Source organism: Equus quagga, chromosome 11, assembly GCF_021613505.1.
Source record: "Equus quagga isolate Etosha38 chromosome 11, UCLA_HA_Equagga_1.0, whole genome shotgun sequence".
NCBI classification, from domain to species: Eukaryota; Metazoa; Chordata; class Mammalia; order Perissodactyla; family Equidae; genus Equus; species Equus quagga.
Genome location: NC_060277.1, coordinates 101,598,204 through 101,615,425, shown reverse-complemented (window position 1 = coordinate 101,615,425; position 17,222 = coordinate 101,598,204). Strand labels below are relative to the sequence as shown.

Here is a 17,222-nt window from a genome sequence, read left to right as displayed (position 1 = left end):
TACGCCACTGGGCCAGCCCCATTTTATTTTCTATTTTTTAAGGCCTCCAAACCTCTGCCAATGTTTTGGTGGAAATAGTAACATTACCACATTTCTGTAGTCATTTGCCTATTTCTTTGTTACATGAATTAATAAAATATTGAGGAAGAAGTGGCATTCTTGCTTTTTAAAAAATTAGTTTCGGTAGGCTAGATGCTTTTATGTACTTTTCCAGTTTAATTTAAAAAATTATGTGTGAGTTTTATTTTTAGTATAGTCCTTTTTACCTACTAAATTCTGGAGAAATCAATTAAGCATTGTTGACGTTACTGAAAAATTCTGAGTTTGGCTGGTGGAAAATATTGGTCACACCTTGGTATAAATACTTCAGAAGGTTCAAACTTCCAGGAGATACATTGTACGGTTCTAAAAGAAGTTGAAAAAATTCCTATAATCTGTGTATTGATATTTCATTTTGTCATTCCTGATTCATAACAGCAGATGTCTTCCTGGCTTGGTTATTGCACTAAAAACATCCTGTATCCAGCTTCTTATTAATGCCTCATCTCTTGATGTTTTATTTAAGCTGGGAAGAAAGACGAACTGCCTCTGGAAGAATCCAGTATCTAAACCACATAACAAGAACTACGCAGTGGGAACGTCCAACACGGTAAGAACATGCAAGTATCGTCCCATGGTCTATGCTGTTCGCCCTGCTGAAGTCATCCCTTTCTGTTTATCTGTCAGCTTTTCTTGGTTTATACTGCTCTAGATCAGTAGATCCTACAGCAAGTGCCATTATTATTTTTAAAAAGTAATTTTCAGTGAAGATTATTTAGCAGGTCATTCTGTTATTGTAGCTTCAGGGCCTGCAGTGGTACTCAATAAATATTTATTAAATAAGTTAAATGAATAAATTGAGAAATCAAATTGTTTTTGGGACTCCTAAAAATTTTTTTTTTGAGTCCGTTATTGTAATGGCTGTAACAAAATACATACACAGGCTCTCCATTTGATCAGTCATGTAGGGGGATGATTATATTATATTGCGTCCAGTAAGGTTTGTGGTTAAGAATCAGATGATCTGAGACCATGTAGTGGGCTCCTGACTTAGAGTAGGGGTGAGGGGATGGTAGAACTTGCAAAGACAGCTCTGAAGGAGGGGAATCTGTGAACCGAATCTTGAAGAATGTTGAAATTTAGCCAGGTGAGGGGAAGGTGATGAAAGGTGTTCAAGGCAGTGGTAACAGCCATCATCCAGTTCACGAAATGGTTATATACCAGGCACTGCACTTAGCATTTGGGCAATAACAGTGAACAAGGCAGAAAGGCCTTCAGAGCTTAGTGTATAAAGCCATGGGGATGCAAGATAATTTTTGGAAACTCCAAGGAAGAGCTTTTTAAGTAACTGAAAATAAATGGGATAAGTGGCTGAATTTTCCTTTTTTTTTTTTTTCAGTAAGAACAAAGTCTTTTTGCCACCTCTGTTCAGTGTTTGTTTTGCCCCAGTTTGGTTTTTTTCTTATCAGGACTGCCACCAGGCAGAGAATATCAAGTGCTTCTCATTAGTTATACCTACTTTTATTTATTGGAGAGGAATTGCTTAACTCATTGAATCACAGTTTTTCTATTATATTATGATTCTCAGGTAAAAGCTTCGCTTACGTTCCTGTTTTAAAAAATACTTGAGAGTTGCATTTCTAGTAGTAAACTGCCAAGGATTTTATTGAAGTCAAAAGAACCATTTTTATACCTGAGTGTAAATGAATGTATATCTATGTCACTGTTTTAGTGAAGCCCATTTCCTTGTGACTCATTGGACTGTTAAAATTGACTTTAATTTCAACATGTATAAAGTTGATCGCATTATAAATGTTTCTTTAAAAATTAACTCTTATTATCCTCTTATTTTGGATGACCTCCAGTAGACTGGAAGCTTTTTGAAGAGACAGACTATCTTCTATCCTCTATTCGTTCAGTCAATTTTTTTTTTCTGCTTTATCTCCCCAAACCCCCCCCTGTACATAGTTGTATATCTTAGTTGCAGGTCCTTCTAGTTGTGGGATGTGGGATGCCACCTCAACGTGGCCTGACGAGTGGTGCCATGTCCGCGCCCAGGATCCGAACCCTGGGCTGCCACAGCGGAGCGTGCGAACTTAACCACTCGGCCACAGAGCCGGCCCCCGATCAATTTTTTTTTTCATTCAATAAATATTTATTGAGCTACTCTTACATATATGCCAAACACTATTCTAGGTGCAGAAGATGTATATAGTGGGGAACAAACTAGGCAGACTCTTCTCTCAAATATTCTGGTGGGGGAAGACAGTCAAAAATAAGGATACAAATAAGAAAAATATGAGAAATAATTGCTATGCTGAGGAAGTAAGGTGATGTACTCTCAAATGCCTGGGTGATTACTTTAGATTTGAAGGTCAGGAAGGACCTCTTAGAGATGACATTTAAGCTTAAGCTATGATTTGAATGACAAAAAGGAACCTGGCCTAGGGAGAAAAGGAGAAAAAAGCATTCTAGGTGGAAGGAAGAGCTACTCTGCAGCACTAAGGGTAGAACGACCGTGGCACGTTCAAGGAGCAGGAAGAGTGTCAGTGTGGCAGAAGCAGAGTGGGAGAATGCTGGGAAATCAGGTCTGAGAGGTAGCTGTAGCTGAGTCAAGTGCAGTAGTCTCCCCTCATCCTCGGGGGACATTCCAATGCTCCCAGTGGAGGCCTGAAACAGTGGATAGTACCAAATCCCATACATATTATGTTTTTTCCTGTGCATACATACCTGTGCTAAAGTTTAAGAATTTGGCACAGAAAGAGAGTGAAAACAGTAACTTCTCTTTGGCATATCTGAACTGCCAGCATCACTACTCTTGTGCTTTGGGGCCATTATTAAGTAAAATAAAGGTTACTTGAACACAGGCACTGCAGTACCAGACAATCTGATAACCAAGATGCCTAGGTGACTAACACGTGGGAGGAACAAAGGGATGATTTGCGGGACAGAGCGAGATGGCACAAGTTTTCATCATGCTATTCAGAACGCTGTGCAATTTGAAACTTAGGAATGGTTTATTTCTGAAACTTTCCATTTAATATTTTTGGACTGCGGTTGACCACGGGTAACAGAAAGAGCAGAAAGCAAACCCATGGATAAGGGAGGACTACTGTAGTGCTTTGTAAGCTAGTGCTAACATCTACAGATGTGTGGATTTCATATAAAATGTAAGATCGATATAAAATGATGAAATACGTGATTGACAATCTGCTTATCACTTGAGTTTCTTTGGTGCTTAGAGGCTTTAGGCTTTTATTCAGAGTTCTTGAAATCATTATATTTATATTAATCATTACATTTTCTTATAAGTGATTGTTACTGCAGTACGTACATTGTCTAGAGAACTCTCCTTTTGATATCTGAGTTGAGTAACTTTTTTTCCCCTGTTACTTTTCAATAGACCGGCATCTGAATATTCTAGTCCTGGCAGACCTCTTAGCTGCTTTGTTGATGAGAACACTCCAATTAGTGGAACAAATGGTGCAACATGTGGACAGTCTTCAGATCCCAGACTGGCAGAGAGGAGAGTCAGGTCACAACGACATAGAAATTACATGAGCAGGACACATTTACATACTCCTCCAGACCTACCAGAAGGCTATGGTATGACAACTAGCAGAGGAAAAATAAAGTGTGGTGTACTGATTTTAGCTTGCTAAGAAAGCCAGAAAATCAACTTTTAAAGAAGTTATTAATCTGGGTTTAGGGATGCTGCATGAAAATAAGAGTAAATGTAAAACCTCCCAACTTTGAAAAGTCTTTGAAGTGCTAGAAGACTGCCTAACCGACAGTTTGACCTTGGGCTGGTCATTTAACCTCAGCCATTTTACTTTTTTATATTGAGATGAGATGAATGATGCCTCTCCTTAGCACAACGGTATTGAGAGGAGCATATGAAACAATGTGAGGCTACTTTGTAAACAGGCACTGTATGAAGGGAGATAGTATTGTTATTGATAATGGTGATCTGAAGTCAGACCTGCAATGTAATTTTCTAGACATGTGTATTTAGAAATTTCTAAAGCTTTTTTCTGATGGTATTTTATATCATATTTATATTGTCTATAATTTTGGGTTATCTGAGTGATTGGGTTATTGTTGTAAATGATTTAGTCACTTCTATGTTTGTGTAAAATTATTATAGTCTTAGATAATTTCCTGAATTGTAGAATTTCATGTGGAAGATGACATGAATCTTCTCCTGGTTGAATACAGAACTTTCTAAATTACAACTTGTGAACACTCTTTGGGATAGTATGAACTCGGTTCAGTTGTTCTCGCCTTTCTTGCTAAAATCTAACGAAGTTGCATCCTTTCCCTCCTGAGAGCCTGTAGATAAACTATTCTGGGCTGATGGTGACACCTAATGACCAACATTGGGAATTGCCTGATCTAACTTGTATTTTATTTTTACTCTAGAATATTTTTTAAACTGTTGCACAAATGCATGATGCTAACTTTATTTTTTAAGGTATTTTAAATCTCTAATTAAAAAAAGAAAACCCACTAATTTGTCCATTAACTGTGCTGTGCCACGCAGGTTAACTTATAGCACAGTGATTAGAGTATGGGCTTGGAAGACAGACAGACCTGGGTTCATATCCTGGCTTTGCTACATGTTAGTTGTGTGACCCTGGGCACATTATTTAACCTCTCTGAGCCTCAGTTTTATATTCTATAAAATGGGGAAAATAATAGTACCAACCATATAGGTTTGTTGCCGGGAATAAATAACTTCGTGTAAAGTGCCTGATACTGTGTCCTGCATAGAAAGCACTTAGTACATTTTAGCTGTTATTATTAATGTTCAGAATGTAGAATAAAGTATCTCCTGCCATTTCTCTTTAATTGAGATAATAAGGCAAGCTGTTTGAAGTGGGGATGGTTATACTTTTACAATATTTGTATGATTTGGATTAAAAAAAACTTTGTGCAACCAAAACATAGGAATAAAGTGGATACCAAGGCTGAAATTAGTGCAGCTGTCATCTGTAACCAATTATAAACATTTTATGGTTATAATTTTTAAAAGTTTAAAATTTAAGTTGATTATTGTAGGTTTATAAGCAATTAAATTTATACTAATAAATATTAGCAATAGTTTTATCATTTTATATGTGGGAATTTTTCATTAGATTTTATTTAAGGAATAGTGGGTTTTGTTGCTTAAAATCATAAATAAAGACTAAAACCACCACTGCAGAAACCCTTTCACAGATTCCTTCTCTTTGCCCTGGCTTCTTCACTCTCTCAAGGACTTTGAGTTAATTTCCCCTTTGCCTTTTTCTCCCTGATATGCACACTTGCTCTTTAGTCCTCCTCTTTCTAACTTGGTTATTTTTCCATCTTTGCCCTTTTTTGTTTTTTTGAGGAAGATTAGCCCTGAGCTAACATCTGCCACCCATCCTCCTCTTTTTGCTGAGGAAGACTGGCCCTGAGCTAGCATCCCTGCCCATCTTCCTCTACTTTGTATGTGGGACACCTGCCCCAGCATGGCCTGACAAACAGTGCGTAGGTCCGCACCCGGGATCCAAACCGGCAAAGCTTGGGCCGCTGAAGCAGAATGTGCAAAAACTTAACCGCTGTGCCACAAGGCTGGCCCCCATCTTTGCCCACTTTTGACTATAGATTGTCTCTGCTATATTCCATCTTTTTTGCTGTTGTTTGAGTCCAAATGTAGTCTTGAGAATACACACTCTTAAGAAAAGAAAAAAACATAAGTTTTTAAAATAAAATTAGGCATAATGTAAAAGCATTACCAGCTTGCAACCCTTTGGCAGTTGCTGCAAGTCTCCCCAGAATCTCCCCAAAGTTGGCTAGGCTTTTTCTCTGAGCCTTTTTTGGTTTCCCTCAGGCTTCACATTTAAGACAAATAAGAGATCATTTCATCATGTTTGTTTTGTTTAATTATTGGTACTGTGACAGTCTTGTTTTCTGTTTTCCATTGCAACATGGTTAGTAGTTGAGCCACATTATAAGTGTAGTTGGCTTTTAGATAGCTGACCTGTGACCCTCATCACCATTTAGAAGATTGTTTCCAGGAGAAAATGTATTCTGAGTTCAGAACAAATGATTTGTAAAGCAACTTTTTGTAATAAAATGGATTGGTAATTTGGAGAATTTACCTATTAATATAATATCATCCTAGTGTCTATATCTGTCTTTGATTTGGACATTCTAAATGTGTTTTTATTATTAGTGTTTCTTAATTTTACAGAACAGAGGACAACACAACAAGGTCAGGTATATTTCTTACATACTCAGACTGGTGTGAGCACATGGCATGATCCAAGAGTGCCTAGGTAAGAACATATTCTAAATACTCTTCATACCATTGAATATCCATTTTACTTAAGATTTCTTTATTTAATCTTTAATTTCTTAAAATAGCTTATGTAAAAGTTTGGCTCTTTTTGATAGTCATTTCAGTTTGACATTTAGTAGAAAGTCTACCTACTTCTCTGCGATTCCACCCGAGTGTCCCACCCCACAGCTAGTCCCCGGTCCCTCTCCCTGCTCACCCTTAAAAAAGTTGGGGCAGGGGCCAGCCCTGTGGCTGAGTGGTTAATTAAGTTCACGCGCTCCACTTTGACAGCCCAGGGTTTCGCTGGTTCGGATCGCGAGCATGGACACGGCACTGCTCATCAGGCCATGCTGAGGTGGCATCCCACACAGCACAACCCAGAGGTGCTCACAACTAGAATATGCAACTGTGTACTGTGGGGCTTTGGGGAAAAGAATAAAAAAAAAAAATTGCGGCAAAAACATGGATCTTTTAGGAGTTTGAAAATTGACCTGGAGAAAAACATACAAATCTTATAAAAACATACATACGCTTTTTTTTAAAGGGTAGTAAATTGATATTTTTATTTCTGGTTAGACTTGTTTTAAGAAGTTTTATTTTTAACCTTATATAAGTGTATTCAATTTTCTCTCGTGTTCATTAATAAAGTTTCATTTTATTGTGGAAAAAGAAAGAACCTAATTAAATTAAATTTTTTTGTCCCTTTTTTTTTTTTTAAGTTTGGCACCTGAGCTAACAACTGTTGCCAATCTTTTTTTTTTTCTGTTTTTTCTCCCCAAATCCCCCCAGTACATAGTTGTATATTTTTTAGTTGTGGGTCCTTCTAGTTGTAGCATGTGGGACATTGCCTCAGTGTGGCCTGATGAGTGGTGCCGTGTCCGCACCCAGGATCTGAACCAGTGAAACCCCGGGCTGCAGAAGCAGAGCGCACAAACTTAACTGCTTGACCACAGGGCTGGCCCTAAATTTTTAAAAAATGCCCAAACTTGTACATTTGAACTGCAGGCATTGTTGAGTGCATTTATTAACCAAAATGTCAGCTGTCTTAACTTCAAGAAGATGGAATGACACGCAAATCAGTTTAGTGATTCAACATAACTTTTGATACGTTTTAGTATAAATAAGTTTTTCAAACACTAATTAGCTATTTGGAGTTATTTTCTAATGACCAGATACAGAGTGCCAAGTAGTCCTGTTGAAGCTGCAAAAAAAGGATGAGTTCTAAATTAAATTCTAAATGTGCTTTGTAAACTGCACACATAATACATAAAATAATACATTTTTTTTGTATTAAGTGCAACATCCCCCTCCAAAAAAAAAAAAAAGGATTCATGGAAGGTCAAGAGATAGTTTTCTGCCTAAAGCTTATATTCAGAGCTCTACATGTCAAGAATCATGTATTTGAATCAAAAACAGATGTGAGTGACTAGCTGATCTTGTATTGCTTTGATACTCTCTAGTTATTCATAAATAAAATTCTCATAATGAAAATGTTTTACTTGGTGATAGAACTTAATGAGAATCTTTTGAGGTGGCAGCTAAGGAAATGTGCTATTATTTATTTTATCAAGGTTGCCATTTCTGTGTCTTGATAATATAAGCTGTTAGTTTAAAAAAAGTAATGGAGAGTAAATTTTTTGTGTGTGAAGAAGACTGGCTCTGAGCTAACATCTGTGCCAGTCTTCCTTTGTTTTATGTGGGATGCTGCCACAGCGTAGCTTGATGAGTGGTACTAGGTCCGTGCCCGGGATCCGAACCAGGGAACCCTGGGCCGCTGATGTGGAGCGTGTGAACTTAACCACTATGCCACTGGGCCGGCCCCAGGAAATTTTTGTTTTATTAATAAGCTCACTTAAAAAATCCAAGGGCCTGACTTTTGGAAATAACAGTTTTGTTATGTAAGTTATGAAAAGAAGTGTTTTGGATTCTGTTAATCAAATTGAAAGTCAATAAAGAGCTTTTCTATAAAATAAAATCATTGCAAGGAGATGTATAGAAGAAAAATGATTTTTTTTAAATTAAATGCTTTACAATAGTGAAAAAGTTATCTTGAGCTATCTGTTGGAAGAATAGTATGTTAGCTGGCATTCAAAGCTGAAATTGAGAGAGATTTTGGCACCATTGCTGGTAATGTTCTTACTCCTAAGGAAATGTCAGTTTTCCATTAATGAGTATAGGGTTTCTATAAAGGTTTAAGAGTATTTCATGTTGAGTATTGAATAATGACTTTATGAAATAATACTCAGGATTATTTTTCTTTTCTTTAGTTTCTCTGCTCCAAATTATCTTAAAAATGTATATCATAGGGGCCAGCCCCGTGGCCGAGTAGTTGGGTTCATCTGCTCTGCTTCACTGGCCCAGGGTTCACTGGTTTGGATCCTGTGGGTGGACCTGTGCACTGCTCGTCTGGCCATGCTGTGGCAGTGTCCTGCATGGGGGACCTGGAGTGACTTGCAGCTGGGATATACAGCTATGTGCTGGGGCTTTGGGGAGAGGGAAAAAAAAGAGGAAGATTGGTAACAGATGTTAGCTCAGGACCAGTCTTCTTCACAAACACACAAATTATATTGTATCTTTTGTTTTGGAGCATCCTTTAGTAAATATTTAGCCTTTTGTATGGAAGATCTTATATCAAAGCAGGCTATAAATATTTAGGTTCTATTAAAATATCGTCACTATTCAATCAAAGACATTTATAAAATTGTGTAACTCAGACACTTTAAAACTAACTTTAAAGATCAGTAAACTTAGATTTCTCAGAGAAGTCCCATTTTATCATGTTTTGCATTTCTCTTTAAAAACAATGATTAATGCTTTGTTATGCATTATTTTGCATACTGACTGTGTAGTCTTGAAATACAGATCTGCATTACGTTTTATGGCTGCATAGAATTCTATTTTTCTTTAATTTCCCAATTGCCCGTAAAGATTGTTTCCAGTCTTCTGCTTTTTTTTTTTTTTAAAGATGGGCACCTGAACTTACATCTGTTGCCAATCTTTTGTTTTTTTTCCTCTTCTTCTTCTCCCCAGAGCCCAGTACATAGTTGTATATTCTAGTTGCAGGTCCTTCTGGTTGTGCTATGTGGGATGTTGCCTCAGCATGGCTTGATGAGCGATGCTAGGTCCACACCCAGGATCTGAACCAGCGAAACCCTGGGCCACCAAAGCACAGCACTCGAACTTAACCATTTTTCCATGAGGCTGGCCCCCAGTTTTCTGCTCTTTTAATCAGTTCTTTAGAGCTCTCCCATGTATGACTATAGATTTATAAAATTCTAAGTAAAATGATATAAAATAAAATTCTACATTACATCAAAAGAATTATTCACGCTTTGATTTCAATAATTGCTTTTCTAAAAGTTTCATTAAAAAAATCTATCTGTTCATTCTTAATAATCTCTCATTGATAGTTTGTCTTTATAATTGTTCCCTTTTGTTTTTTTAATGTTGCATATCTTAGCTGTTCTGTCTGATCTCTGACAGGGCTTGGAGATCTAATCATGTGGTTTATGGTTTTCACTGAGACTCTATCATCCTGACTTTCCCTTCTGAAGTGTTTGGTGATCTTTGATTTTGAGTTTGATCTTAATTGGTTGGAGTTATGTGGACCTAAAGTGGAAATTTAGGTTGTTTTCCTGGAAGCACTTCATCCGCCCTTTGAGTTCTCAGTTTAGTGGGGAAGTTCCATATTTCCTTTTCCAACCTTGCTGCTGGCCTGGGGCTGAGTTTCCTAATTAACAACTACCCTCCAGCAGCCCTGCTTATCTGCCTGCTGCCACTTGGGTACTAGCTCCAGCTCAGTTCACTTTTTAAAAAAAATTTGAGGAGGATTCTTGGAACTTTTTCCTTTGCCTCTTTTGAGACTAGCAGAGTCTCAAATAGTGTGTTCTTTCCAAATATTAGTTGTTCTGTACCAGAAGAATCTCTTGGAACACCTATAAGCAGAAAGTCAAAATCATTGTTTCAACAAATCTGTGGGTGCTTATGTGTGTCCCTCATCTGTCTCATTATGACCACAAAGGGGTTATTTCAGGAAAAGTCTTTTTCTGGTTTAATTTTTAAAACATGATTTTGATGAGATTTGTCATTATAATTATCTGTTATAGTTTGTTTACATTAGACATGCTGCTTTCTTTAAAGTCCTGTAAATGTTTGTCTGCATGTAATAGTGTTTTAAGAATGTGTAATATAATAATAATAATGATCTTTGGTCCATTAGAAGTCTTTTTGCTTTTCTTATTGTAGCAGTAAGCCTTAGGGCATTCTTCGTTAGGCGTCTTAAAATTCTTCATTCACCAGCTTTATAGATTTCAAAATTCAAAATGGAGCAGTTATCCTTTAAAAGATGTATTGTGATTGTTTTCGGGATTGTAATTTCAGTAACATTCCCAGTTTTGCTTCGTTGGAAAGTTTAAAATTAATCAAGGAATGAATATTTATTTACACAAATTTTATGGTGTGGTAAAGAAAAATAATTGAAGGGAATTTTAGAAAACATTTAATTCCTATATCACTGACATTTATAAAATAGTATTTTGTCAGACAAGTATTGAAGTACAGTTTATATTGGCAAATGTTGTGATTGCTTTTATATTAATCTAAAATCTGTATTACATTAAAGCCCAGGAACGAACTTACTAAAAATGTAGGCTATGTGATAAATTTCTGAGCCATTTACGGATTGGGTTTTGAATATGTGAGTTTGTTAAACCATTGGGAATTAAAGATTCCAGCTGAACATCTCAAGTTTCTGAAACAGTATATTTTCTCAGACTTCATGAAATTGTTCTGTGTCATTTATACTTGCTTGGCTCAGCAGGCACAGCAATGAGGTATTTTTTATTTTATATTTGTTTTTGCAGGGATCTTAGCAACATCAATTGTGAAGAGCTTGGTCCGTTGCCTCCTGGATGGGAGATCCGTAATACGGCAACAGGCAGAGTTTATTTCGTTGACCATAACAACAGAACAACACAGTTTACAGATCCTCGGCTCTCTGCTAACTTGCATTTAGTTCTAAAGTAAGTTTTTGAAACAATACATGGTAAAATGCAAGTTCTGAACAAGAGAAGACTGAGACATGCTTTTTGTAATAAATGTGATAGAACGTCTGCTCTCTTCAATTATAAATTACTTTTGTTGAACAAAACTTTATATAAGAGTGTGGCAAGTTTTACTCTGATATGAATATTTTAATCCTACTGTGTTTAAGTAGGAACCTGTCCTGAAATGTTAGGAAGAGGATCTGTATCAAAGGTGTACCCTAACACACCTGAAGAGACAGGCTGCTTTATGGGGTGATTTTTTCCCCCTGAGTGCATCAGAAATAGTTCCTGGATAGCTGAATCCATTCTAGAGGATTTTTTGGGTTTTTTTGGTCCTTCATTTTGGGCCTTCTTTTCCATTTTCAGGACACAAGTCTTTATGAATGAGCTTGTTATGTACCCTTGGATTTTTTTTAAAATCAGCTTTATTGAAATGTAATTGACATGTGATAAACTGTGCCTATTTAAAGTGTACAATTTAAGTTTTGACATATTAGACACCCGTGAAACCATCACCACACTGAAGATAGTGAACATACTCATTATCCCCAAAAGGTTCCTCATGCCTCTTTATAATTCCTCCTGTCTCTTCCTGTGGGACTTCCACCTGTGTTAGTTTTCTAGGGCTGCCGTAACAAAATATCACGCACTGGGTAGTTTAAAACAGAAATTCATTCTCTGACGGTTCTGGAGGCTAGGAGTTTAGAGTCAAGTTCTCAGCAGGGTTAGTTCCTTCCGGAGGCTCTGAAGGAGAATCTGTTCTGTGACTCTGGAAACCTTGCTGTTCCTTGGCTTGTAGACACATCATCCCAATCTTTGTCTGCACTTGGCCTTCTGTGATGTTTCTACCCACAAAACTTCTGACACCAAAATGTGGGTTGTTTCCTCAAAGCTACCAATTCTCCAAGTCTCCAGACACCAAATGGGTGTACAGTGATTGAGTTCCATTTTGACACTACCTGGAGTTGGTGTCAGACCCCACAGGTTAAGGGCTCAGTCCCACAAAACTGTCCCTACTTCAGACGCCAATTACAAGTCCTAAGCCTCTCACACGTCTTACCAATCGGTTATTAATCAGGCGTACCCATGACCTTCCTCTTGGGTTTGGTAATTTGCTAGAATGGCTCATAGAACTAAGGGAAATGCTTTATTTACTTTTCCCAGTTTGTTATAAAGGATACAACCCAGGAACAGCCAAATGGGAGAGACACATAGGGCAAGGTATGGGGTCAGGGATGCAGAGTTTCCATGCCCTCTCCAGATGGTTCACTTCTTCCAGCATCACAATGTGTTCACTAACCTGGAAACTCTCTCAACACCACCATTTAGGAGATTTTATGGAGATGCCATTATATAGGCATGATAGATTATTAACTCAGTCTCCAGCTCCTCTCCCTTCCCTAGAGGTTGGGGAGATGGGGTTGAAAGTTCCAAGCTTCTAATGAAGCCTCAGTGTTTCTGGCGACCAGCCCCCATCCTGAAGCCAACTAGGAGCCCACCCAGACTTACCTCATTAAAACAAAAAATGCTCCTGTACCCAGGAAACTCCTAGAGACTTAGGAGCTCTGTATCTGGAACTGGGGACAAAGACCAAACATTAGAAAAGACTTCTCTCTCTCACTCAGGAAATTGCAAGGATTTTAGGAGTTCTGTGTCAGGAACCCAGGACAAAGACTAAAGTGTATTTATTATTATGCCACATCTTCTTTCCTGTATGTCTGGATCCAGCTTTCCCTCTTCATTATAAGGATACCAATTAATTAGATTTAGGGCCAGCCTAATCCAGTATGACCTCATCTTAACTTGATTACATCTGCAAAGACCCTATTTCTAAAAGGTCACATTCACAGTACCAAGGGTTAGGACTTCACTGTATCTTTGTGGACACAATTCATTCAATCCACAACACACCCCATCTTCAGCCAACCACTGATTTGCTGTCACTATACATTAGTTTGCATTTCCTAGAGTTTTAGATAAATGGATTTGTACAGTATGTACCCTTTTTGTTTGGTTTGTTTTACCCAGCATAATTATTTGAGATTCGTCTCTGTTGTTGTGTGTGTAGTTCATTTCTTTTCACCGCTGTATGGATATACCACAGTTTATTTAGTATCGGTTCATGGACAGTTGGATTGTTTGCAGTTTTGGGCTATGACAAATAAAACTATTACAGACTTTTATTTTAGGTCTTTGTATGGTCATACGCTCTCACTTCTCCTGGATAAATAAATATATGGGAGTAGAACAGCTGCATCATATGATAGATTTATATTTAACTTTTTAAAAATCTGCAGATTGTTTTTCAAAGTGCTTGTACCATTTGACATTCCCACCAGCAGTGTATGAGAGTTGTAGTTGCTCCACATCCTTGCTGAACATTTGGTATAGTTAATCTTATTAATTCTAGACATTCTAATAGGTGTACAGTGGTATCTCTCTGTAGTTTTAATTTGCATTTCTCTAGTAACTAATAATGTTGCGCATCTTTTCATGTGCTTATTTGCCATCTGTATAACTTCTTTGGTGAAATTTTTTGCCTCCTTTTTTAAAAAAGTGAGTTTTTTTTAATTTTTTAATTTTGAGAATTCTTTAGATAATTTGAGATACAAGTCCTATTTCAGATATATGCTTTGGGAAGATTTTCTCCTAGTCCGTGACTTGTCTTTTCAATTTCTTAACAGTGTCTTTTGAAGAGCAGAAGTTTTCTTTGAAATTTTGATGAAGTTCAGTTGATCCATTTGTTCTTTTGTGGATTGTGCTTTTGGTGTCTTATCTAAGAAATCTTTGCCTAACACAAGTCATTAAAAAGTTTCAGAAGTTTTATGGCTTTAGGTTTTACATTGAGATCTCTGATGGATTTTGAGTTAAATTTTTGTATCTAGTGTAAGGTATGTCCAAGTTCATTTTTTTTTTTTTTTGCATAGGATTAATACACTAGGGAGTATTTTCTAATATTCTGTTTTGATTTTGTTTATGTGTGTGTGTATTAAAAAAAAACCCTTTATTATAATGTTTGTGAGAACAGTAACTAGTGACTTGTAATTTCACTAAAGCTGCCTTTTCTCTGCATAGTTTTATGTTTAGGTATAAAATTTGGCCTGGTACATAAGAATCACTATATGTAAAGTAAGCTTGGGTGATCTGTTAGAGAAGAGGAGGTTGTTCTTTATTTCATCACAGCTTTATTGCCCTTTACCCGTAGGTCAGGAGATTGTGCTCTTATCTGTTGTGTATCAAATTAAACTCCAACTGAATCACTCGGTGTCTGCATAGACATCAGTAGTGAATTATCTGACTTTTTATTTCCTGTAATTGATTGGAATTAGTAAGTTCATTATATCATAAGGTTCTTTAAAAAAATTCTTAGATGCAACTTACAGTGTTTTTTCCAGGACAAGAAAAATATCTCTAGGCAATGTGACTTTTAAAAATTATTATTATATTTCTCCTATACTTGGGAGATTATTATTTATGTTGTATATATTTTGCCATAATAAAAAGAAAAGTAGTCATTGTATAAAGCTTTTAGACTTGTTTGTAAAGTGCTCATTACTCTGTGCCGGTAACTTACACGTGACCTCCCACATTCTTGTGGTCTAGACGGTAGTGTGTATAGGAGGAGTCCCTGCCAAGCTGCTAGCTCAAATGTTTGTTTCTTCCAGAGAGACAGGCTCTAGATAACAGGCATAGGGTTTGGCATATGCCTGAATTTTAAAATGGGTGATGGTAAACTATGCAAAAGAAAATGGAAGTGGTATTTGAGACATTTCTTCTCAGTAGCTGTATAAAGCTTTATGGATAAAATTCCATTATCCAATTCCATAAATTCATATGGATTCTGAGAAACTTTGGAGAGAGTTTATTGTTGTCAAAAATGTCAAGCCAAGAATATAATAAGGCCTGGAAATGATATAGCTAGACTTGTTTCATAGTATGATGTATTTTAACCATCTAATAGCAGTCTTTTGTACTTAAAATACTTTAATATTTCTGTTTACTTTTAGTCGGCAGAACCAATTGAAAGACCAACAGCAACAGCAAGTGGTATCGTTATGTCCTGATGACACAGAGTGTCTGACTGTCCCACGATACAAGCGAGATCTGGTTCAAAAACTGAAAATTTTACGGCAAGAGCTCTCCCAACAACAGCCTCAGGCTGGCCATTGCCGCATTGAAGTTTCCAGGGAAGAGATTTTTGAGGTAAACTTACAAGTCTTATAGAGAAAAATTAAATTTCAGTGTTTTACTCTGTTTTCCAAGAATATTTCTGGGACTTACATATCTTTAGAATGGAAGAGTTTTCATTAATTTCTTTTTTAATCGTGGGGAGTAAAAACAATAATATCAGAAAGATTTAATATATAAGATCAACATTTAAATGGGATGAAGAGTGTGAGATGTTTCAGTTGGTTCAGCTTGGTCTCTGCATTTCAAGTACTTATTTGTTAATGAATTTTAAAAGGCCACAAATATTATCCATCCCTTACTTTCTAATTTTCCAAAAGGTGTAAAGGACTCATAAATCAGAAAATGACTTTGTTTAATTATTAGTAGACTACTTCTTTGATTTATTGAAAATCTTCCTTTCTCGTATATTCCTTTCTCTTTGGATTTTATGGCCCTGCTATCAGCTGCACAGTTCTTACATAATGAGTGGCAGAGGTCCAAGGGAGGCTTTCCCACTCATTAGAGGATTCCTGGGCAGGCTGTTTGGAGACTTGATCATCTTTTTCCCAAAGGATGAACTTTTGTCTCTCAGAACAGTTCTGAAACAGTTTTGTTTGTGGTCAGTCGTTTGTATTTTAAAGTAGTATAAAGTTGTCAATTTAATGAAGATGACATTAATGATTACTCACATTCTTTTGAAACTTTTTTTCTTACCTTTGCTTTCTACTGGTGCCTATGACCTAGAATTAGGTCAACCAACTTTTAAAGAGTTGGTACTTCCATCAGATTTTGTTTTTAATGTGAGTGGAATCATTACTGTAGTTCATAAAACTTAAATATGGATTTTTGCAACTAGTAGGCTTTTAATATTTATCAAATGAATTGGTTTCAGTAGTATGAAGCTATATCCATTTTGTTTTTAGAAGTTCCATGAGGTTTCAAACACTTGGAGATTATCCATTGATTTGATTGTTGAACACATTTCACCTTATTTAAATAAAAATGTTTTATAGGTGGAGTGGTAGGGAGAGTTTAAATAACAGGTTAAAAGCCCCTAGTAATAGTATTATATTCAATTTTTTTTTCAGGAATCATATCGACAGGTCATGAAAATGAGACCAAAAGATCTCTGGAAGCGATTAATGATAAAATTTCGTGGAGAAGAAGGCCTTGACTATGGAGGGGTTGCCAGGTGAAGACTTGCTCATCAATAAATGACATATGGATCTTTATACTTAAAAAATTTAAGATATCTCCTGTGGTATAACCTTCTCATTGATATTTATTTTCTAGAATAATATTCCCTAAAGTTTGCAATACAGAGGATATTCTAATAGATACATTCATAATGATGTTAGGATAGTACTACCACAGACGAGTATGTGAGAACTCCCTAATGGATCATATAGCCCAGTGAGACTTTCTCTGAAATGTAGCTGCAACCCTACATGGAGTCTTGGTAGGACCTGCAGGCCCTATATTTTCTCCATCTGCCTCCTTTAATACACGTTATTCCTTCAGCTTTACGTTGTCAGGAACATCTTGAGACTTTAATGACATGTTTTCTAAACTGAATGCTGTTTCCCTTTGCTTCCATTGTCATGCTTTTTAACCTTGTTAAAGGAATGTTTGTATGTATGTATATGTATATATCATAAATG

At 36.6% G+C, this 17,222-nt stretch overlaps 1 protein-coding gene across 3 annotated transcripts in view; it reads left to right on the top strand.

The window, feature by feature from the left end:
- Nucleotides 1-17,222, top strand: part of SMURF2 (SMAD specific E3 ubiquitin protein ligase 2) — a 112,370-nt gene that overhangs the window by 82,062 nt on the left and 13,086 nt on the right. For 2 of the 3 annotated variants that reach the window (XM_046675667.1, XM_046675668.1), the window contains 6 exons: nucleotides 566-649; nucleotides 3,443-3,645; nucleotides 6,260-6,344; nucleotides 11,209-11,367; nucleotides 15,399-15,594; nucleotides 16,650-16,753. In XM_046675667.1, the coding sequence (XP_046531623.1) occupies nucleotides 566-649; nucleotides 3,443-3,645; nucleotides 6,260-6,344; nucleotides 11,209-11,367; nucleotides 15,399-15,594; nucleotides 16,650-16,753 (831 nt within the window). The remainder of the gene's footprint in view (nucleotides 1-565; nucleotides 650-3,442; nucleotides 3,646-6,259; nucleotides 6,345-11,208; nucleotides 11,368-15,398; nucleotides 15,595-16,649; nucleotides 16,754-17,222) is intronic. The other variant, XM_046675669.1, reaches the window with a different exon arrangement.